The following is a 22,791-nucleotide window of genomic DNA, read 5'->3' as shown; positions in this document are numbered from 1 at the left end:
ATTTTATTCTTTATGTCTTTTAATTATTAATAATTGAGAAAAAATTCAAGCAACAAATAAAGAAAGTAAACATAACAATAAATATTTATAGAAAAATAAAAATAAATAGCATTATATAAAATGATTATTGGAAGATTTTTTAAAATTCTACTCTTTATGTTAAAATATGTTATTTATTTTAAAATGTGCTTTTTATTTTAAAAACTCTTTTGGAGATATATATATATATATATATTTTTTTTTTTTTTTGGGGATAACTTGCATGCATGACTGTGATCTCGACAGTGAGATGTCCTATGTCTTAGTGATTATTCTCAATTGCGTTTGATATTTATTTTTTATGTGATTTTATTTAGTAGCTGTTTTATTCCGCAACACTTTTATCAAATAACAGTTTGTTTGATAAAAAAATTAATAATTTTTAAAAGTAAAATAGAAAAAAAAAAATTTTAAGCATATAAAGGTTAAATTAAAACATGAAACACTTTTTGTTTTGGAAAAATGCTAAATGCTTGGTTTACAAAGGTAAAAAGCTTACATGGGTTCCGGACATGTGCTTTGAGCTCGAAAAATATTCCGTTAAGTAAAATTGGATTGATAGGAACTTTGGCTGACTATTTGATCCTCATTGAACAACAATCCAACTAACAAAACCATAGGAATTTCCAACAATAATGCAAATACATGTATATATATATATATATAATAGGTAACGTTGACATCACCATGACCTTTCTCTTCCCTCAAGTCAGTGCGCCACCTAACGATAAAAAACAATTCAAGGCCTTTAAATTTCGTTGTGAAAATTATAAAACGGGTTTTGGTTGGTAATCCATACACTAACAAAAAAAACCCATCTAAACCCTGTTTCTAAAATCTTCATTGTTTTATTGTGACCGGTAATCTAATCTATCCTGTGGTTTACATCATAGACTTCTTGTAGATGTGGACCATGGTTTATGCTCAGCTGGTTCAGACAAAAAGAAAAGAATGGGACCAACCTTGGCAGTTAATGACGCACCAATATGTTATTTTTGGCGCCTTATATGATCACCTTTACTGGGTCTTCCCTCTGTAAACTGAGAGCTTCAAGACCAGCTACTTTCTTCTTCTTCTTCTTCTTCTTCTTCTTCTACCTTTCTGCTCCTTCCCGTGTACGTTACACCCATTAATTTTTATTTTTATTTTTTTACTTATTCAAATATATTCCGTTGTTTTTAAGTAGTTTATTTATTGGGTTTATATAAATATTGTATAATATATATATATATATATATTTATATCCCCAACAAGTTTTCTCTTACCTCATCTTCTTCTTCTTCTTCTTCAAAAACCCGCCATGAGCGTTTCAAGCTTGCCTTTTGTTTTTAGTGCTGATTAAGGTTGTTTAAATTATCTCTTTTTTTATGTTACTTTTTCTTGTTTCTTTTTGATTGCTTTATTAATACCCGTTATAAATGTTAAGAGGGAGGGGGGTTTGTTTTCTGCCATATTGATTGCTCTATAAATTCTGTGCTTCTTGGCATTAATTTTTCAGCTGCATATTCTTATCTCTTTTTGTAAGTTGTCTCTGTTTTTGTTTATGTGTCGTTTTAAGTTATTCGGATTTTTTGTGAATTTTTTCCAAAATGATAATGAATGGAGATGTAATTCGGCTATATTAATTTAAGGGTCTTTGTGGGGTCTTCTTTTTCTTTCTTCATTGGAGGCTGTGGGTATATACTATGTCTTATATATGTCGTTGAATACATCTGGCCGAAATATAATCCCAAAAGTGTCTTCTTTGGAGGTTGCCTCTAACTAAAACAAGAAAAGACAATAGATAATTTGGAAATTCACAAGCTTGTCAGACATGGTCAAGCTGATTTTCATTTTTTTGTTCACATGGTGTTTGATACATGTTCTTCTTTACAATAATTTCTGACGAAGTTTTTGACGCTCTGGGTTTTAAGGTAATCTGGTTTTAGGAAGTTTTTCTTTGAAAGTAAATTATATATATATATATATATATATATAACACTAATTAATATAGTTTGCTTTTCTGTGTTGCTTATACGGTGAAATCTTGTTACTATTTTCAGGTATCTTCCACAAGATAAACGGTCAATTAAAGTGGGAATCAAGGTGGCTAGAGAGAGATTTACTTTCCCAGTTTGGTAATCATGGGAAGGCAGTTGCAGCGCTTAGACTCTGGTTTTGGGGGTAATCAGCATTCAGGTTGTATGTGGGGCATACTGCATATTCTTGATTACCATCGTTGGCATAATGTCAAGAAGATGCTCCCATACAAAAGGCATGGTGGAAGACGACGTGTCCATGGTAAGCTATCTTTTCACCTATCTTTTCCTCTTCTCCACTTATTCCATGATCTAATGGAACATTTTTTTTTTTTTTTTTTAATACCCGTAAGAAAAGTATATAAAGAACTGAATGATTAGTCACCTGTATAAATTATATTAGTTTCTAAGCTCAGTAGTTAAATTGCGCCATAGGATGATTGTAATATTTAATTTTGCTGACTGAGTTATGCATATAGAAATCCCAAACTGTCAGATATATGCAGGGACTAACTAGCTAGATGCCAAACGAAATTTGAATTTAAACATTTTTTTTATAAATAAAAGAAAACCAAGATGATTGATTTTGTTGGTTTAGACCATTGAAGTTAATCTTAGGCCAGACAGCAAAAGCTTTTAATTTTACTTGTCTGGTTTTGGAATGGTACTGTATTTTTTTATTTTTTTATTTTTTGTACAGTTGAATTTCCAGTATTCTTATGCCAATAGATGATGGTAAGCATAAATTGTGGTTCTAAGGATTAAGAACTGTAGTCCGATTCATGTGTTTATAACTACTAGACTAACAAATTTGTTCTTCATATCATAGAGCAAAACTTCTAAATATAACTTTGAGTTATCTGGATAACTATGCTATACTTGGTTTGTGGCCCTATGCCTGAAAATTTACGCAGAGTGAATGTGAATTCTGTACTTCTATAAATACTTTGGGATTTTAATCATGATAATTGTTTTCCACAACCAATTTGGTCCACAACCAATTTGGTCCAACATTGACACCATTACAAATTTACAATCCCTGTTGGTTGTTGGTTCTTGGTGTTACTGTGCCCCACACTTAGGGGAAAGTAATATCTCTATCTGTCAAGACAATAATATTTCCACCCATGTATTAGAATCTTAATGGTATTCCTTTTCTCTAAAGTAGTTAATAGTAGAAATCAATCAACCATCAATTTGGTTCAGGAAGGCACAATGGAACCCATATGTTTATAGAGGTTTTTAATTGAAAATGACAGTTGGGACCCTCTTTATGACAAATATGACTTTTGGTCTCTATTTTGTTTTCTTGTTGGTCTCTATTTTGTTTTCTTGTTTTCTTGTTTTCTACCTAACTTAGCAGGACCTGTGTCACATGTAGGTAATGGAATTGAGAAAAGAATTTTGGAAAACCGTGATGTTGGTGAAGTAAATGAGTGTATGGATGCTGAAGGAGAACCGTTGCTGGTAAGTTCATTGTTAAGTATGAGTTGGGTCCGTTTCCTAATAGCTTAACGTTCACTATGCATCTACTTATAATGTTTGTACCTTAATGTAATTATGAAAATATAATAGGTTAAACAACAGAGTACAGAGTCAATCTCTAGAAACAAAAGATCTGGAAAAGCTCGCACGAAATCATCTAGTGCTAAAGAGAGGGGAGAGAGCCACAAACAATGGATTTTGAGCTTCCCTGGGCACCGAACAAGTTCAGTTCATCATATAGAGCCTTCAGTAACGTGTCTGGGTGAAACAAGTACTAATGAGACAACTCCCCTTATTATTCCTCAAAACAGCGGCAACATGAGTGGAGTTGAGGACTTGGGGAATGATCAGATTGCAATGAAGCAGACAATTTGTCAAGAAAATTGTGATAAACTAATGGAAGCAGACATTCTGGAGATATTTAAGGCAAACAAGGAGTTTTTCTTAAAAATCTTGCAAGATCCTGACATTAGTAAAAGCCACGTTCAGGGCCTAAAGAAGTCCAATATCAAAATGAGATTAACCAAATCAAGGTCATTTCCTATAGCTGATTCATCACAAGCTATAAAAAACAGAACTAGTACACTCAAACACAAGCAGAATGAGAAGTGGCTCTTCCCAAAAGGAGAGAAATCACTTGCTGTTAACCAAGCACAGAAGTCAGTAGAATCAAACCCTCAAAAGGATCAACATATGGATTCCTTACCTTGTACCGCCAATGATCATTGTACAAGCAGTACTTCTCCAAGTTTGCCCCATGGATCCAGTAACCACGGTTGGAATCAATTGGTCTTGAACCGTTTCAGAGACATCAAGCAGAAAATAAAACATGCTCTTAAGGAAAGCAACAAGAAGAATAAACCCACAACCATAGAAGCAGCACTGCAAAGTGTTCCTTTTGGAGGTAATGAGATGTCTAACAGACTAGAGATAACCATTGGCCAGAATGGTAATGAGATTGATGGTTCCAATGAAGATATCAGCAAACGAAGTGCACATCTTGTAAGAAGAACATCTTCTCTAAATGAGTCTCTGGATAGGTACACTCAGTTGTTTGAGACTAGTTTTGGCAGAGCTACCAAGCTCCCCCACTCCAGGAGCTTAAGAATGATGAATGAAGAAAAAGTTCAGTCAAGTGGGCATGCTCGAAAATCCAGCAGAAGGAATCTGTCCCTACCTGATCTTGACTCTATTTGTTCCTTTCTAAATGGAGCATCTCATGATGCTTTTCGTTTAGGAATGCCAATTAAGACTATTGTGGATCACAGTCAGACTAAACCAAAGATAATCAGCTTTTCTGAACCGCTAAATGTTATGGTAGAGGATGACTTCCAGAATAGCATGTTAGAAAGACGTGACACGAGTGTAGATATTGAATATTCAGCTGGTTTAAAAGTTTCTGAGAACGACAATGGACTTCCTGCAACAGATGGCCAGATGGATGTGAATGAATCAGCAGTGAGGGAAAGCATTACTCACCAAGAACAGGAGATTGGAATTTCAGAGGATCCTGCAAGAGAGTTTCCACAAACGAGTCAAGAATCAATAATTGAAACTCAGTTTACAGATGATGTAACCAGCACCGCAGAGTTTCCAATGCCAGAAGGTATTGAAAGATACTCCTTATCAGTTCAAATACAAGTGCACATGAATCACAATTATCTTTTCTTAGTGTACATGTATAAATCTGGCTGTTATATGTTTTTCTTTTATAAGTAGCTTGGAATTGATCTTTATATCTTCCTGAGATTTGCTAATATAATCAGAATGGTAGTTGATTGTCTTTTCTAATTTGTATCAGGTTCGCAGTTAAATCCTAGATTTCCTCACGCGGATGAGTCAGATTCTGTTGTTGACATACAAAATGGGCACAACACAGATTCTCTACCAGCAACTGATACCACTTCAAACTGTGAGAATACTGAAAATGAAAACAATCATTTGGATAACTGCTTTCTGCACTTTGGACCAGACATTATGGAAAATGCTGACTTCAATTATGTGAGGAATGTAATTGAGCTGTCAGGCTTCGTTGATAACGAGCAGCTTAGGTCATGCCACTCACTGGATCAGCCTTTGAATCTTTCATTATTCGAGGAATTGGAAGCTTGCTTTCATGATGAACTTGAATGCCATGAAGATGAGGTTAACTGTGATTGTGATCACCAGATTCTTTTTGATTTAATCAACGAGACACTCCATGAGATGAATGAGAAATCATTTACTTACTTTCCAAGGCCATTTTCTTTTAGTTGTAATACTCGTTCAATTCGAAAGGGTCAACATCTTCTTGAGGAAGTGTGGCCAAGGATCAGTTCTTGCCTGAGCTTGAGGCCAGAACTGGACCAGTCATTGGATGATGTTGTAGCTCGAGATCTTTGGAAAGGTGATGGTTGGATGAACCTGCAGTGGGAAACACAGATTGTTGCACTTGAGCTTGAGGATATGATTTCTGAGGAACTTTTAGATGAATTAGTTGCATGTTTATGAGATTGTTTTAGGCCAGATCACCAGTTTGTCACCCTTGTACATTGAAATTTTCTTTGTAGATCATCGTGTATATATATGTAGATTGTGAAAGTAGATCCACTTACAGAGCCAAGACTTATTGAGAGAGTGCTGCCCCAACTCCCATTGAGTTCCCAGTTTTTTGAAACTTTTATAGATATAGCCAGTAAAGCAAGATGAATTCTAGTCTGTAAAATTTACAATAAGATTATTATTATTCTTATTATTTTTGTGTTCTTTTGGGTGTCATTGACACATGTACATGACTATATGTGAGTTTATGTTAACAGTATTGAGGTAATTATCCCATTGTTTATTATATGGGTTAATTTCCTCTGTGATTTACACTTTAAAATTGCCATTTTTGGCTGTAATATTTTCTTGTTAGAATAAAATAGCAAATTTGCACTTTTCATACCATATTCTAGATCTTGCAATATGATATGACAATGTTTCAATATTATTTTTTTTTTTTTCAGGTCTAGTGTTAAAATCTTATTTTTTAATTTATCAAAATATATATAAAAGAATTCTCTTCTTCATGATATTATGTACAATATCCGGGATAATAACATTTATATATATATATATATATATATATTATTCTGTCTAAGTTGCGGTGTTTGTGTGACAAATTGACCATATAAGTCCAACTTAAGAAAGATGCCTTACAATTCGGTGAAATAGCCTAATTTAAAGAAAAGTAAGAAGGAATTATTTTTAGATACGAGCTTTGTTTAAGATAATGTGAGCCTCATTTTTTTTTTTTTTTTTAAATACAATTCGCAATGGATGTTGAAATGGAAAATTAAATGAGAAAAAAATATTTTTAAAACTTTTTTCTTAAAAAAAAAAAAAAGAAAAAAAAGAAAAGAAAAAAATTGAAAATTTTCACTCGATGATTCTACATGCGAACGTTTTGCTGCGACACGTGAGCCTCACGTGACAAATAAAGACAATGTTATATGGCAAGCGCGTCCATACATCCGAAGCCGCCGTGGTCCACATTCCACTACTGTCGGAGCCACCGAGTCGCTACGAAGCCGACCACCGAAGGGCATCCTCTACAGCCATGAAAAACCGCTCTATAGACTTACCTCTTCACTGTAAGCTTCGCTTTCTTCTTCTTTATATATTTCTTTCATTCCAAAATCTCAAAACTTTGGTGTTCGTGTATGTAAATATATACACACTTCATCGTCTTAGTTGGCTGTTAATAAGAACTAGTGCCCACAAAATGTACTTCCTTTCTATTTTTGTCCCTCTCTGGGGAAAAAAAAAAAAAAAAAAGAGATGGGAACGAAGAACTCTAACCACTCTGGTACAGGTTAGTTTCACTAAGGCAATACGTCGAACGCTTTCTGTTCTGTATTTGCCTCGCACTCAAAACTCCCATTTTCCTTCACCTTTATCTGTACCCCAACGCATAATCATATTACCCAGAAAAATTTTATAATCAAAATAAGCTGAACCCAGGTCCTTTTTGTCTTATAGGATTGAGAAGCCGCCATTAACCGTCTCAGGTATCTCAAGATGAACAAGAACGCTCTTGAGGTGACTCTTTCTCTTTCTCTCTCCTCCATCTAATTCTGTGTGTAAGATGCTGCTGTTTTATTTGATGTGATAATGGGTAAGATGAAATATGCGTTTTCTACTTTATCTAGATTTTGGATATAATTTGTTTTTATAGAATTAAGCGTCTTGCTAACTGTCTAAATTATACTATACTGAGAGGTTTGAAATCAATAATTTCTTTGTTTGCCTGCTAATCTGAGTAGTTCCAATTGCATGAGTATGTCTACCAAGTTATTTTGCACATGTCTGAGTGACCAATTGCATTTTATATTATCATCCCTTAGGTTCAATTTAACCGCAAGCAAATTGCATACTGAACGTGATACATTGATATGATAAGGCACTACAACACTTGGATTGCACAATATTTATAAAAGGAAAAGGAGGAAAATGTGGTGAATTATGTATGAACTGCAACCATCCTTGTCATATACTCTTACAACAAATGTAACCTACAAAATAGAATCATTATATGGTTATTTACCTTTTGCAGGACTGTAGCATCAAGAGGAATCAAAAGAACAGCTTGTTCTATAGGGTTCTAAGTCATTAAGTTAGCAGAGATTGAGGGATACAAGAAGAGAGAAATATGTTGGCACACTATGCAAAATCCCTTCAGCACTTAAAAGCCGTAAGGCAATGCTTTAAACCTCCATGGGTTTTCCTAACTTTTTCTTCTTACTCAGACTCTCCTCCCAAGAAGTCAAAGCTTGCCCCTCTACAGGTAATCTCCTTTTCTCTTGTACTTCTGTATTCTGATATACTGCTACACAAGCATTTATGCGTTTATACTCTTTATTTATGTTCATGTAGGAGAGAAGAATGATAGACAGGTTCAAATTATATGCTAAAGGAGGTGATGGTGGCAACGGGTGCTCCAGCTTTCGCCGTAGTAGGCATGATCGGCGTGGTGTACCTGATGGTGTGTTCTCTACAATAGGTGTCTTGGTTATCATTTCGTTAAATAAAAGTGTATTTTCTTATCAGGCCAATCAGTCATGATCCCTTTTTTTTTTTTTTTTTTTTTTTAAGAAAGACCAAAGCATGTGTAGCATTGTTAACTTTTGTCCATTTTGAAACTCCTTTAGGTGGGAATGGTGGAAGAGGTGGCGATGTGATTCTGGAATGTTCCCCAACGGTTTGGGACTTTAGTGGTCTGCAGCATCACTGTGTATTGTTACTCTTTTCCTTCCAATTACCTGAACAATATATGGCTTGAATTCATGATCCAAATTGACAAATTTTACTTATAGCTGTACTGTATTGCAGACTGCAAATCGAGGGGGACACGGAGCCTCAAAGGACAAGATTGGAACCCGGGGAGCTGATAAGGTGATTGACTATTTTGATTACTATTTTAAGCCGATAAGTTTTACTGGCAAGATTATATATCGTTGGTTGTTGTCAGGTTATTAAAAAATTAAAAATGCAGCAGTTTATGCTAAAGTTCATGCTTCTTGTAGGTTGTCCAAGTACCTGTTGGCACGGTTATTCATCTTGTAAAAGGCGAAATTCCTTGTCCAGCTGAAAACTCAAACCATTCTTCAACAGATTTGGATCCTTGGGAGATTCCTGGCAGACTTGTTAGTAATGTATCTGGATCTTGTCAGGAACCTGTCCTTAAGGCCCCAAGCATGGAAGAGAATACATGTGGCTTAGCATCTCATAATGAAAGAAATATGGAGGAAATGACAAGAATGGATCAAACCACTCATGTTGCCTCACCTGTCATTCATTCTCAATTTTCTACTCCCAAATCTTGCATGAAAGAAGAGATAAAGGAAGAACAAGAGATGCAATACAATGTTGCAGAATTAACAGAACGAGGTCAACGAGCAGTTGTAGCATTTGGAGGGGAGGGTGGTTTGGGTAATGTGTCCATTAACAGAGGTTCAAGGAAGCCTAGAATCACCAACTCTAGGTTCCAGAGGGATAATGCCTTTGCGCTTGAAGCACCTGATGATGATCAGTCTTTACTTAGTGCTGGTTTTCCTGGTTCCGAGGCTATTCTTGTATTAGAACTCAAGAGCATTGCTGATGTGAGCCTTGTGGGGATGCCAAATGCTGGTAAAAGTACTCTACTAGGCGCTATATCAAGGGCTAAGCCTTCGGTTGGCCACTATGCCTTCACAACTCTTAGACCAAATTTAGGGAATCTGAACTATGATGATTTATCAATCACAGTGGCTGATGTTCCAGGACTCATTAAGGGTGCTCATGAAAACCGTGGACTTGGACATGCGTTCCTACGCCACATTGAACGCACGAAGGTTCTAGCTTATGTGGTAGACTTGGCTGCTGCATTAGATGGTAGAAAGGGAATTCCGCCATGGCAGCAGTTAAGAGATTTAGTTTTAGAGCTTGAATACCATCAAGAAGGTTTATCTGATAGACCATGCTTAATAGTGGCTAATAAAATTGATGAAGAGGGAGCTGATAGAGTTTATGAAGAACTGAAAACAAGAGTGCAAGATGTTCCTATCTTTCCTGTATGTGCCGTTTTGGAAGAGGGAATACCAGAGCTAAAAGATGGTCTTAGGAGGCTTATGGACGGTCAAATGTTATACAGACTCAAAATAGATAAAATTATGGTTAATTAGGTTATCAGTGAGTGTTTATTACTGAGAGCTTCTCTCCATTCTTTGGGTCATACGGAAAAAAAGAAGAGGAAAACTTGCCTCTGTGGCATTCGGCTTATGGTTGGATTAGGATATTGGTGACAGGTGTTCTTCATTATTGAGAGTGTCTCTTCGTTCTTTACAGCATTGGCCATTTGGTCATTTTGATGGGTTGTTGAGTTCAAGTGTCTGTTATTTTCAAAACAAATCGGATGCCAATCGTAGTAGTCCATTTAAAGAAATGCCAATTTTATTCAACTATTAAACTCTAAATTTTCATAAGCTGAAAAACTACTTACACAACTTGTTTCTCCATTTTACCGTTGTGTTTTGGTTTCAAAGGGTTAACAATCGCTAACGAAGCAGCTTCTGAATTGTCACGAGTCGTTCTCAGAAACAGTTTCTCAAATGATATTTCCAGATTAGTTTCTAAAATCAAGCAAAATATCACATTTGTTCATGGAGAGAAATTAGTTTTAAGTTTTGTTCAGTCATTTACGTTTAACTTTCGGGATAGACATGTTTTCTCTTCTGGATTGGAATCATGTATGGGTGTTGTCCATCTCTCATTAACTTTTTCCATTCAATGATAAGAACAATTTATACGCATATTTATACTCAATTCCACACCATTGGTTTTGCTACATAGTTTTTCATTTCTAAATGTTGATTTTACATAATATCAGCATTTTCAATAGAGCAATTACTAAAATTCAACGTAAAAATGCCACTGATTCTAAATGTTTGATTTTTCAATTTGAAACCAATTATCATAATAATATCAGCATTTTCAATAGAGCAATTAGTAACGTTCAACATAGAAATGCTATTGATTTCAAGGATTTACGTCTGGAATCTAATACACTCAAAGCCGTGTATTGACTGTTATACTATTATATTTGTACCAATTGGCTGTATTAGCAAGTAAGCTCGAACAAGTTTAAATATTAAACAAGATTTTTGAAAATATGAAGGAAAAAGAAGAAGAATAAGGAAAACCCCACAAATGGAGAACCTTTCTAATAATTAAGAAAGGAAAAAGCAGGCAAAAAGTGTCAGAAACTTAGAAGGGAATAAATATATCGCTTTTGAGTAGACTAAAGGCAGACTCCACAATAAGGGGACGGAAGCCATTGAAGGCCCACCATGTATATATGATAGCTTATGGAACACACCCCTTTGTGCATCCATAATTTTATCAAGTTTTTTCAATATTGGGAAAGTGAAAGCTTTTAAGATGTTAAATTCTTGTGCTTGAAAAATGGATGATAAAAGCAAGAACGGCATTAAATTCAAAAACAATGGTACCCACTCTTCTTCCCCCCAAAAAAAAAAAAAAAAAAAAAAAAAAAAAAAAAAAAAAAAAAAAAAAGGAAAAAGGTGGCCTTATTTGCTCTTCTAAAGTGATACCCTTTCCATTGGAGGAAAAGTTTCTTGGCTACCTAGGATTTGACCGCTTGGTAATGGAGGATATAAGGTGGAAGACAAGAAAATTATGCTGTTTTTATTTTCAAAAAATTGCAACCTTCTTGAATGAGCCTAAATTAAATATTCAAAGACAATATGCCAAAGAAGTTAATTGGTCATATTTCTCTTCTCCTATAGCTTATACAGGCCAAACTAGCATTTGATTCATTAAAAGTGCTCGATTCTTTATTGAAAATATGTTTTTTTTTTTTCTGGAAAGATTATACCCGATTACCCACATGGCTTTGAAGTTTTCCATTAGGGATTGTTTTTCTGTGTTCTGTGTCTTCTGTGGGGACTGTAACTTGAGCTTTGAGGATTACAAGTAGAAGCATAAAAGAATATTACCAAAAAAAGAAAAAAAAATGGTAGAAGCATAACAAAAAAAAAAAAAATTAAATAAATAAAAACGCTAACTTTATTACAAATGGGACCCAGGATAATAATTTTTTCTTTTTTCTGGGATTAATCAATGATTTTGTTTGCTCATATTAATAATAAAATGAGGGACATAGAGATTGATATGTTCACGAACTCAAAATTCAAATGAACTCTGCCCACTTGGGTATGGTACATATCCACATTTCTGCAAAGAGGCATGCTTTGCCGTCTGCCTTGTGCCGCTCAGCAACTTACGACGCATAAATTAAATATTACTCCCAACATTTTTAGTTTTTTATTTTGTTTATTTTATCATATCCGAAGAGTACCTATCTATATTTTTCCAATTTTTTATAGAAATAATTTAGTGGTGGGGTCCTATATGGCTCCAAGTTAAAGGGATAATATTTTGGCACCCAAATTTTACCAAACGAAAGTGACCCTTACCGTCCATTCCTTTTTATTTATTGAATTGTTATTATTTCTTTCTCATCTAATCCTCAGCTGATTAAGACTTGAATTGAATTGGCCTCTTTCCTTGTGACCTTCATTTTCACAATTCCCTCTACTACCACTGGCTATAAAAGTTGACTTCCACCTTTTTTTGTGCTTTCTTTATTTTATAACTCATTTGGGGCTAATTAAAAAGATGAAGGGGAAAAACAAAAAAAAAAACAAAAAAAAACCTCTAAATGCAATAATTTGATTTCGACTAGCTAATTAATTAAGCTTCATAAGGAATTGGTGTTTCTAAATCAAAATTCTGTGCCTTTGGGATTAATTAAGACATCAATGAGTTGCAATGTTTTGACTTTTTAAACACAAGATTCCAATATTGTAATTATTTGCATATATCTTCCTCCCTCCCCATTATTTGTTTTGCTTAAGATTGATTTTGCGTTGAAGGAAAAGTTTCATAAATACATAAAATCGTTTTCAAAGATATGATCAATATACATGATCCAAAATATATATATATATATATGATCAATATACATGTCATATATAAATGTTTTTTTCATTATTATTTTTTATTTGTGATTTTGATGGGTGAAAGATATATCTATGTGTCTTGGATTCATCCACCCACGTGTACGGTAGATTAATCCCCTCCTGCATTATAAATAGAATCCCAAGTCCCTTACCCAAAGAACACGTCCAAGAGTGAGTGAGAGAATTGAATATTTGAGTTCGTAAATCAGTTGTTTTTTTGGTGCGGAAGTAAAAATATCATAAAACAAAAATGTCTGGCTGTGGTTGTGGCTCTAGCTGCTCGTGTGGAAGTGGCTGCAAGTAATCAATTCTGTCTCTACCTCGCACTCATATCCATTTTTTTTAAACCATGACCCACAACTTCAATTTTCTATACTATCATGTTCATTCACTTTTCTTACTCGACTCCATTGATGCTCCCAAGCTCTTTGATCGTGTATTTCAAAACCATTTTTTTGGATTTGGATACAAAATCCTATCCAGATGATTTTTTTTTTCAATTAATTGACAATAATTTTCTTGTTTGTGTAATATATATGATTATTTTTATTTATTTTTATTATTGTTTTTTTTTTATTTTTTATGCAGATGTGGTAGAAACCCTGACCTCGGTTACTCCGAGAAGACCACCACTGAAACCATCATTGTTGGGGTTGCACCAGTTAAGATGTAAGTTTTTTTTTTTTTTTTTTTTTTTTGGGGGGGTGGGGTGGTAATAAAGTTAAGATGTAAGTTATTTACAAATTATATTCATAGCAAATCTCTATATATGGTCAGTCTTTTATTGGGTTAAAAAAAAAAAGATTTTTTTTTCTTTTTTTTTTTCTGGGATGAGAAATGTTCAAATCTATGAAATGAAATAATTATAACAAAAATTGATGAGCAAAAATGAATATTTGCAGAGACAATGATGGATCGGAGGTGAGCCATGGAACAGAGAACGAGGGGTGCGGCTGCGGCAGTAACTGCCAGTGCGACCCATGCACGTGCAAATGATCAAAACTTGGACAATTATAGAGCCCATAAGGAGGCCTATAAATAATAATTAAGAAAAAGAAAATTATTATATGGTGCTGAGTCTGTGGTTGGGATCTATATGATAAAAAAAAGCCTGATGTAAATAAGACTGCCATGGAGTTTGAAGTAGTATTTTTATTTCATGGCTTTGTTTAATTTCTGTGTTTCTGCTTAGATATATAAATCTTGGGCTTGATTCTGCTTTTGCTAGTATTGGGGCAATGGAGTTCGTTGTCTTTGTTTTGGTCTTCAACTGAAACGCTAAATTATGTTTTAACAATTTCAAGTACTCTCTTCACTATGTGCAAATTACTTTACTCTTTTCTCTTCCTCTCTTCGTTAATGCTGTACTAAGTAATATTTCAAACTAAACTTCCATTTTTCTTTTTTAGCATCATTAAATCACATGATAAAATGATAAAATTCAACAAGATTGATCCAAGGTGAAATAGGAATATTTGTATATATTCAATTATTGATTTGACAAATTAATTTAAAGAAGTTTAAGATGACACGCATTGCAACTATGACAAAAAATATTTTATATCTTATCTTCTTTACACCTGTAATTTTATTCTAAAATTTTTTTTGTCCTCTATGATGAATTCAAATCTTCCACTTCAAAATTAACAATAATTTTATTAATTTGTTTACCAAAGTAATAAGGTAAAATGACATATTGTTATTTTATTAATTTATATTGAATTTTTTTTTTATCCCTTTTAAATGTTCATTTATATCTATTTAGTTTTCATTAAAAATAATATAATATTTGGCCATATCATATGATAAAAAATTTAGTGTATGCAACACCATTGTAAAATTATAGAATATTATACTAAAAGAAAAGGGAGTGAGAATAATTTACCCATAATGTGGATTAGATGATTAAAGTTAAAAGTTGAGAAAGTTTGAATAATAGATTATACTAATTATGATAAAATCTAGAAGATACGATGTTTAGGTTTTGGCATTTTGGTGTTGGACTTTTATCTATGGTGTTAGGTGCCAATTTGGTTAGACTTTGTCAATGAATTAGTTGGACTTGGCATATAGATGAACTTTCACTTTCGTCTATATAATATCTTCATATATATTACATTTATTGGTATAATTTATAGGAGATATCTCAAGCATGTAATATATTATTGAGAAAAATAAAATAGTTTTGACACATATAAGACATGAAGATGATAAAATATACATAACATGTTGTCTTGCTTGCAAAAAATACATATAAATTTATGTCAGCGAAGATATTTTAATATAAATTTAATATATTACGTTTTTTTTAAGAATAAAATTATATATTAAATTTTTTTTTTAAATATAATTTATATATTAAGTTGTTTGGACAATTTCAAAGCCGGTTCTGAAATTTGAAATGCCCTATACAAAATTTAAAAGAGTGTTTTTTTTTTTTCATCTTTTTATATATATGTATAAACTTTTCCATTTATTAACAAATAATAATAAAAATATTATAATAATCCTTGACTATAAAATTATTACATAACAAAAATATAGCAATTTCAATTTTTTTTCCCCCGTATACCATGAAAAGAAAAAAAAAAAAAAAGTACTAGCAAAGCACTTAATTTATACTTGAAAGTATATTTAAAACTCTGTCCAAGCCAATTCACTAATATCTTCTTGTAATTTCATATGAATAGACCTTTAACCCAAAAAAAAAAAAAAAAAAAGAAGCAAATACCTTAAGTAATACTACGTGTAAATCTTGAAATGCAACAAATTTTGTAAAAATAATTCTTCTCGCATTTCTAGAAGCAAAATCACTAATGAAATTCTTTTAATCAATAATTATCTAGAAAATTTACTTTTAGAATCCTTTTATAATAAAAGATCTTTTATAAGACCATTTATTATTAAGAAATTTCTAGATTTTACATCAAGATTATCCAAAATTCTGGAACCACAAATTTAGAAATATTAGAGGGAATAGACATATTATCAATTAAATCATTTAAGTTTTCAATTTTATCATTTTAATTGTGCACTTCATAGTCAACATCAACATCTTCATTTTTATTATTTTCATTAAGTCCTAAATTTTTTTCATGATCTAGTTGATGGTCATTATTAAATTTTCTATTAAATTTTCAACTACGTAGTTTAAAATTTGTGATTCTTTAATAATGAATCTATCGAGAGCACTTTTTAAGATTATTTAAATTCTTCAATTTTTTTTTCTCCTTTCATTTTTCATTTCGAGATAGTTGTTTCCTATAACGCATTTTAATTTTTTATGGCCAAAAAAAAAAAAAAAAGGAAAACAAAATAGAATAAAATAAATACAAAAGTTAATAGAGAAGATCATAAAAATAAAATCTGAATTGTGGTAAAACAAAAACAAAGAAGCAAAACCTTGTAAAAACATATAAACAAACTTGTAGAAGATAAAGAGTTTTTTTTTTTTTTTTTTTTTTTTTCCTTTTTCCTTCCATATTTCTTTTAATAAGAGAAAATTTCTTAAAAAACTATTAATTTTAGTATTAGACTTATTAAATCTGAATAAAATATCTATTTCTTTTTTTTTTCTTTTTTCTTTTTACTTTTCATAAAATAAGACATAAATATAATTTTATTAATTAGTTTTGCATAGGTGGTATTTACTATGTATTATTATATAGGTTGAGTTAATTATATTCACCTATATTTAATTTTGAAATGAGTTTCAAGAATAATAAAAAAACCTTGTTAAATATTTTATCTGATATACAATATTTTTGGATCTTTCAATCGTCAATTTTTATGCTCATTAATTTTGACGAAAATAATTTTTTTTCTAAAATTTAATATACATATATCTATATATATATATATATATATATATATAACCAATTATATACCTATGGCAATGATAGCTCTATAACTATGGAGCCCTATGTAATCACACATTTTGTACATTCCTAGAGCCCGACCATGAGTCACAATTTGGTTACAAAGTAAAATAATGTTATATTTTTACCATTTCTTTTTTTTTTTTCGAATGTTACAGATTATGACAACTGGGCCGAGGGATATGAGCTAGGTTTTGAACCATTTTTGTCATTTGAAACATTATATTGACTATCAATAATACTAATTTTGCTAAAATAATCATCAAATTTATTGATCAAATAATTTAATAAATAATATAGTAATATTTAATTAATTAATTTTTTAATTTAAAAATTTACATATCCACATTTAAATTATGAATATACAAATAAATAATATTTTAATATATACAATTTAATAAATATTTTAATACTTGTAGCATTACCATATTAACTATTATATTCAACACTTGATATAAAGTCATAGGGTGGAATAAAATAAAATTCAAAATTTATATTTAATAAAAAGTAAAATTCAAAATTTGTATTTAACACAAACTAAATTTCTCTTCAAAACTAAAATATGTTGATGTAATATAATAATGAATCTCGCATCTCATCCCCAATCGTTTTTTTTTTTCTCCCAAAAAATTTCATCAAAAGGGCTTAGATTGTAATGGGCTTCATGATGGGTTTGAAAACAAGAAGTATTTTCCCTTAACTGAAAAAAGCACACCAACAGTAACCTCACAGCTGCAAGCGTACGATTTATTCAGGCAATAAGTCAAACGCTTTGTGCCCAAAATTTGCCTCGCACTCAACTCCCCATACCTTCACCTTCCTCTACACCCAAACGCTTAATATTACCCAAAAAAATCTTAGAATCAAAACAACCATAACCCATATCTTGTTTATCTTATAGGATTGAAAAGCTGCAAGAAGATGAACCAGTTGGGTCTACATATCAAAAAGCTGACATTTTCCACACCACTAACCGTGTTAGGAAGCTCAAGACAGAATAAAAACAAGAGAATGGGGCCCTCTCTTATTCTTGGAAAGTTGGTTTTCTAGGCTTGGACCTTTCGGTAATGGAGGATAAGAGGATTGGTTCATCTGAAAAATAAGTGAAGAACAAAAACACCGAGATTTTCGAGAATAATAAGTCAAATGTTTGATGTCTACAATTATGTCTGCCACTGCAAAGAGACACAGTTACTTAAAATTTTCATTTTCATTGCAATCTTATGAATAATTTGCTCAGTGGGTCCACAGGGATTTGAAAAAAAAAAAAATGGTATAAGGATTTTAATTTTGGCTCCTAAAATTTATCGAAAATTGAAAGTGACTCGATGAATAATATTTGTCCACTTCCTTTTATTTATAATGACGATTACTTCTAGACTAATCCTGATTAAGACTTAGAAATTTAATTTGGCTGATACCACAATGATGTAAACTAAATTAAATTTGGCCGTTCCCTCTACTAGTACTACCTAAGTTGCATTGACTTCTTTTTCAATGCATTTTCTCTTTTATTATATATTCATAATTATCTTTGGACATAATCAAAAAAGGAAAAAAAAAAAAAAAAAACCACTCTAAAATTCAATTATTCGGTGTTGAATATAGCTTCATCAAATTGGTGTTTCTAAATTAAATCATGTGCCATTGGATTATATTAGTGGATTGTAATATTTTGACCTTTTAGCACAATATTCCATTATAATTTGTCTATTCCCCCCCCCCCCCCCCCCTTTTTTTTTTTTTTTTTTAGATATATATTTCCTATATATATCATCTTCTCGTTTAATATATATATATATATATATATATATATATATGCACCGAAGGAAAAATATTGAATAAATAAAATACCTTCAAAGATAAGAGTTTATATATATATATATATATACAGCATTGTGAGGATGATACATATAAATTGGACATAATGTGAATCTGTTATAATATATATAATTTTGTTATTGTGGGGATGGGAGATTGTGAGTTTCTTTCTCTCGATGCCATGAGATTGGTCAATTATATATATAAAATAATCATGATGATTGAACGGTGATAAATGGTTGTCATCCATTTTAGCATTTCTGTTTAGGAAATATACGTTGTGATTTTGACTGGTAGAAGATATCTAGTCTAGGAATCCTTGAAGCAAAAATAAAATAAAATAGCACCTCGGAATCATCCACGCGTAGGGTAGATAAACCCCACAGCTTCATTATAAATAGAGGGTACAAGTTCCCTTAGCCAAACAAGTCGTCCAAGAGTGAGATATAGAATTGAATTTATACAAGTTCCTTAAGACGTAAAAGCATATATTATCGAAGAAAAATGTCTTGCTGTGGAGGAACATGCGGATGTGGCTCAGCTTGCAGTTGTGGCAGCGGCTGTGGCGGGTACTCATCAGTCATCAATATTATTAATTTCTCTTCCCAGCTGACATCTATTTTTCTAACCAACCAATAATATGCCCTCTACTTTTCTTTTATATATATATAGAATTATTTCATGTGCTTAATTTTCTCACTCAAATCCTCAAATATTCTTTGAAATTTATTCAACTTGTAGTATGTAAATCTCATATTTATGTGAATATATGCAGATGTGGTATGTACCCTGACCTTGGTTTCGCAGAGAAAACCACCACTCAGACCATCATTGCTGGGGTTGCACCAGTCAAGATGTATGTGTATATCTATATTACTATCACAAATATCCATCAAATTTTCGTGTTTATTATATATATATTATATAGTCTTTTTTTATCTAAAAAATCCTTGACAAAATTTGTTCAGATTCATCCTCTTATTAGAGTGAATTTTAGATAAATTTTGTCCATAATTTTCGAACAGGACAAGAGAAAAATTATATCTATATATATATTATATGTTTTTCGTTTTTATTAATCCATAACATTAACAAAACGGCAATTGCATGCAGGCACTCTGAGGGATCGGAGATGAGCTATGGAGCAGAGAATGGTGGCTGCAACTGTGGCTCAGACTGCAGCTGTGGCTCTGACTGCAAATGCGGCAAATGAATATGAAAGCTGGAGAAAGCAACCATTGTCAATTTAAATAAGAAAAATGAATACAAAAGTTAGCATGGAGTATTTGTGACTCTGGTTGGGTGATCTTTATGAATAAAACTTTTACTGTAAAATAAGACAGCTATGGAGTTCATTTGGGATTTGTGGTTTAATTATCCATGGCTACCCTTTGTACCCTTTCCTCAGCTTATATAAATTATGTTTTGTCTCTGCTTTTATGTTTGTTGGATATCAATGGAGTTTCTTTGTGATTTTTCTGGATTTGAAAAGGGAAAGGCTTGAATCATATTGAAGAATCAGCCATTGTTTAATAGGAGGAATGAAAAATAAGATGAACGAAAAATGAAAGAGGTGGAAAATTAGAGGGATGGAAAAGTTCATATTTTTTCCTCTGGTGTTTAGTATATTATAAAGGATGAAAAATTAATTGGTATAGAAGTGAAAAAATGGAAAGAATGAAACAAATTTAGATAAATTTAACTATTTTTCATTCACCGATTTTTTTTTTTTTTTTTCCTTCTAATAATCTTTTCTATGTAGAGCGAATGTTTTGGATGGAAAACTCATTTCCTATTTTTTATCTATCCTTTTCTCTTTCCTAACCAAACAACCGATTTGTTTTCCTTCTTTTCACTTTTCTATCCATCTTTTTCCTTCCACTTTTCCACCATAATAAATAAAGCCTTAAACGAAGGTCTTCTTTTATTTTGGCTTCAAATTAACTATACATACTCTTTCCTAGTCCAGTTTCCTATGGCAACAAGCTTAATTCATCATCATTAAAGAGATAGCTACTACTCAGTCACTTTGAGGATGGTTCAGCAGCAAAGCCTTTTTGTTTTTTCAGAACAATCTTTGAATTTGAATTCCCCGACCTGCAAATGATAAATAAATTTTTAAAACACAAAATGAAAAAAAAGGTACCACTATTACATGGAATCATGATCCTCTTGTTGTCTTTTGGATTTGTAACTTTTAATCCTAATAATTATTTTCAAATATATTTTAATTTAATGGCTAAAATAAATGATACATCATTTTTTCACATGATTATTAAAGTCCAACAAATCAATTAACTTCACATGAAATTTATCAAAAGAAAAAATTATTATCATTTTTTTTCATCACAAAGCAAAAAAAACCTTTCATGTTATTCCCATTTAAAAAAAAAAAAAAAAACAGTTGAGTTTTTCCCATTAAATATAGACAGAAAAGAAAAGACCAGAAGAAAGAAATTGGTCGCATTCAAGATCCACATAATGCATAATATTTAGACCATACATTATACATAGATATTGTTATTGAACAACAACTCCAGGTTTAAAAAAAATTATTTATATTGTTTATAAAACATGTTTATTTCCACAATCCATATTAATTCAAGAAAAATCAATAAAATAACCGATTTATTTTTATTTTTATTTTTGGACTACTAAGTCAAATGTTTCTTTTTTTTTTTTTTTTTTGGGTTAAATTAAGGAGGATATTGTAAATTATTATTTTAACAGCAAGGTTGATCCAACCCCGCAGCAGTCCTAAGTCTCTAAAAGAACATAACTTTTCCAATTCTTTTTTTTTTCATTTTTTTTTTTTTTATTCCCCAAAGAACATAACTAGATTCAGTATGCTTACCTGGCGTGTACACTAGAAAAACTTCTGTACAACTTAAAGAAATATAGCGCACTACGCAATCCAACCAGTGCTTATAATGTTTACGTCTTTCAAATTAATTTTGGCTGGATTTAGGCCTTTGAGAGCTTCATAGGTGTCTGCACCAAAAAGTAGATCCCGTCCTTTCCCTTTTTATCCTCCCTTTCCTTCATGTTTTTTCTCCACGTGTCTTATTCTTGTTCTTGCCTCTTGTCTGCATGAAACTACTGCATTTTGGTCCAACAACTTACTCGAATATCATCTGGGATCTTTCTTTTCCTCGGTAATATCTCTGCACCTTTTCCTTTTATGCCCGTCAGCTTAGTAGCTCTCCTCATGATTTGTGACAAGGGTTTGTCTTATTGTCCCTTTCTTTTCCCGTTATTACCCTTGTCATAATGTAAATTTGGTCATAACTTATGTAATATTCCATCATTAGGTTTTTTTATTGATCATTAAACATAGACAGCTTCATTATGAGAGTGTGAGAACAAAAGTATGATCAAGAAAAATAAAAACTGTTCTGAATTATTCACTGTAAAAGAACATGATATATACACAACAGTAGCTTTATCTCTATATCATAGCATAGTTATCAATAGTAGCTAAATAACTTTTATAGCTAAGCACAACAAGATATAGTAGTTATCTATTATTTGGTGGGACTCTTATCTAAAACATTATTATGGGACACTCTTGGGACACGCTAGCTATCATCCCCCTGCAAGCTAAATGTGGGAGGGACAAAATTTAGTTTGGTTCGAAGTTGCTAGAAGCGACTTGTAGCCAACGGTTTGGTTAGAATGTCTGCAACCTATTCGTCACTGGGTATGTAACGGACGTCCAAGGAACTTTGAACTACCCTATCGTGGATGAAATGAACGTCAACTTCAATATACTTTGTCCATTGATGAAAAATGGGATTGGCTGCAAGGGGAACAACCCCCATATTGTCACACCATATTATTGGAATATCTGAGGAGGAGATGCGGAGCTCTTTCAGAAGTTGTTACAGCCAAGTAATTTCAGAAGCACCGTGTGCCATGGCACAATATTCGGACTTTGTACTAGATCGAGCAATGACATTTTGTTTCTTTGACAACCAAGAGACTATGGAATTCCCAAGATAGATACAA

At 32.1% G+C, this 22,791-nt stretch overlaps 4 protein-coding genes across 10 annotated transcripts; all 4 read left to right on the top strand.

Annotated features, from left to right (window-relative positions):
• Positions 1–840: 840 nt before the first annotated feature.
• Positions 841–6,287, top strand: LOC107411083 (uncharacterized). 3 transcript variants are annotated; one of them, XM_016018593.4, is made up of 5 exons: positions 841–1,154; positions 2,082–2,319; positions 3,439–3,524; positions 3,633–5,148; positions 5,344–6,287. In XM_016018593.4, exons 2-5 carry the CDS (start codon positions 2,163–2,165, stop codon positions 6,030–6,032), a joined length of 2,448 nt encoding a protein of 815 aa, XP_015874079.4. In that variant the 5' UTR covers positions 841–1,154; positions 2,082–2,162; the 3' UTR covers positions 6,033–6,287. The 3 variants fall into 3 exon arrangements, with proteins under 3 accessions (XP_015874079.4, XP_048325115.2, XP_048325114.2); XM_048469158.2 differs by lacking the exon at positions 841–1,154 and adding an exon at positions 1,173–1,382; XM_048469157.2 differs by lacking the exon at positions 841–1,154 and adding an exon at positions 1,397–1,952.
• A 715-nt stretch (positions 6,288–7,002) lies between these two features.
• LOC107411101 (probable GTP-binding protein OBGM, mitochondrial) lies at positions 7,003–10,501 on the top strand. 5 transcript variants are annotated; one of them, XM_016018614.4, is made up of 8 exons: positions 7,003–7,156; positions 7,545–7,604; positions 7,910–8,029; positions 8,119–8,349; positions 8,439–8,565; positions 8,714–8,796; positions 8,895–8,957; positions 9,089–10,501. In XM_016018614.4, the coding sequence occupies exons 4-8, from the start codon at positions 8,215–8,217 to the stop codon at positions 10,223–10,225; spliced, it is 1,545 nt and encodes a 514-aa protein (XP_015874100.3). In that variant the 5' UTR covers positions 7,003–7,156; positions 7,545–7,604; positions 7,910–8,029; positions 8,119–8,214; the 3' UTR covers positions 10,226–10,501. The 5 variants fall into 5 exon arrangements, with proteins under 5 accessions (XP_015874100.3, XP_015874101.3, XP_015874098.3 ...); XM_025071171.3 differs by lacking the exon at positions 7,003–7,156 and adding an exon at positions 7,183–7,377; XM_016018615.4 differs by lacking the exon at positions 7,910–8,029 and having other exon boundaries at positions 8,439–8,547.
• Positions 10,502–13,223: 2,722 nt separating this feature from the next.
• LOC107411103 (metallothionein-like protein type 2) lies at positions 13,224–14,390 on the top strand. Its single transcript, XM_016018618.4, has 3 exons — positions 13,224–13,384; positions 13,673–13,753; positions 13,987–14,390. The coding sequence occupies exons 1-3, from the start codon at positions 13,335–13,337 to the stop codon at positions 14,078–14,080; spliced, it is 225 nt and encodes a 74-aa protein (XP_015874104.2). The 5' UTR covers positions 13,224–13,334; the 3' UTR covers positions 14,081–14,390.
• Positions 14,391–19,192: 4,802 nt separating this feature from the next.
• LOC107411102 (metallothionein-like protein type 2) lies at positions 19,193–20,215 on the top strand. The gene is made up of 3 exons (XM_016018616.4): positions 19,193–19,352; positions 19,559–19,639; positions 19,897–20,215. Exons 1-3 carry the CDS (start codon positions 19,288–19,290, stop codon positions 19,994–19,996), a joined length of 246 nt encoding a protein of 81 aa, XP_015874102.3. The 5' UTR covers positions 19,193–19,287; the 3' UTR covers positions 19,997–20,215.
• Positions 20,216–22,791: the final 2,576 nt, after the last annotated feature.

Source organism: Ziziphus jujuba, chromosome 10 (genome assembly GCF_031755915.1).
Source record: "Ziziphus jujuba cultivar Dongzao chromosome 10, ASM3175591v1".
NCBI lineage: Eukaryota > Viridiplantae > Streptophyta > Magnoliopsida > Rosales > Rhamnaceae > Ziziphus > Ziziphus jujuba.
This window is presented reverse-complemented; position numbering and strand designations above follow the sequence as displayed.

Coding starts and splice junctions, on each gene's coding strand:
- LOC107411083 (XM_016018593.4), top strand. CDS start 2,163: ATGGGAAGGCAGTTGCAGCGCTTAGACTCTGGTTTTGGGGGTAATCAG. Junction 2,320..3,438: donor TGGAAGACGACGTGTCCATG/GTAAGCTATCTT, acceptor TGTCACATGTAG/GTAATGGAATTGAGAAAAGA. Junction 3,525..3,632: donor CTGAAGGAGAACCGTTGCTG/GTAAGTTCATTG, acceptor AAAATATAATAG/GTTAAACAACAGAGTACAGA.
- LOC107411101 (XM_016018612.4), top strand. CDS start 8,215: ATGTTGGCACACTATGCAAAATCCCTTCAGCACTTAAAAGCCGTAAGG. Junction 8,350..8,438: donor CAAAGCTTGCCCCTCTACAG/GTAATCTCCTTT, acceptor ATGTTCATGTAG/GAGAGAAGAATGATAGACAG. Junction 8,566..8,713: donor TGGTGTGTTCTCTACAATAG/GTGTCTTGGTTA, acceptor AAACTCCTTTAG/GTGGGAATGGTGGAAGAGGT.
- LOC107411103 (XM_016018618.4), top strand. CDS start 13,335: ATGTCTGGCTGTGGTTGTGGCTCTAGCTGCTCGTGTGGAAGTGGCTGC. Junction 13,385..13,672: donor TCGTGTGGAAGTGGCTGCAA/GTAATCAATTCT, acceptor TTTTTTATGCAG/ATGTGGTAGAAACCCTGACC. Junction 13,754..13,986: donor GGGGTTGCACCAGTTAAGAT/GTAAGTTTTTTT, acceptor GAATATTTGCAG/AGACAATGATGGATCGGAGG.
- LOC107411102 (XM_016018616.4), top strand. CDS start 19,288: ATGTCTTGCTGTGGAGGAACATGCGGATGTGGCTCAGCTTGCAGTTGT. Junction 19,353..19,558: donor TGTGGCAGCGGCTGTGGCGG/GTACTCATCAGT, acceptor GAATATATGCAG/ATGTGGTATGTACCCTGACC. Junction 19,640..19,896: donor GGGGTTGCACCAGTCAAGAT/GTATGTGTATAT, acceptor AATTGCATGCAG/GCACTCTGAGGGATCGGAGA.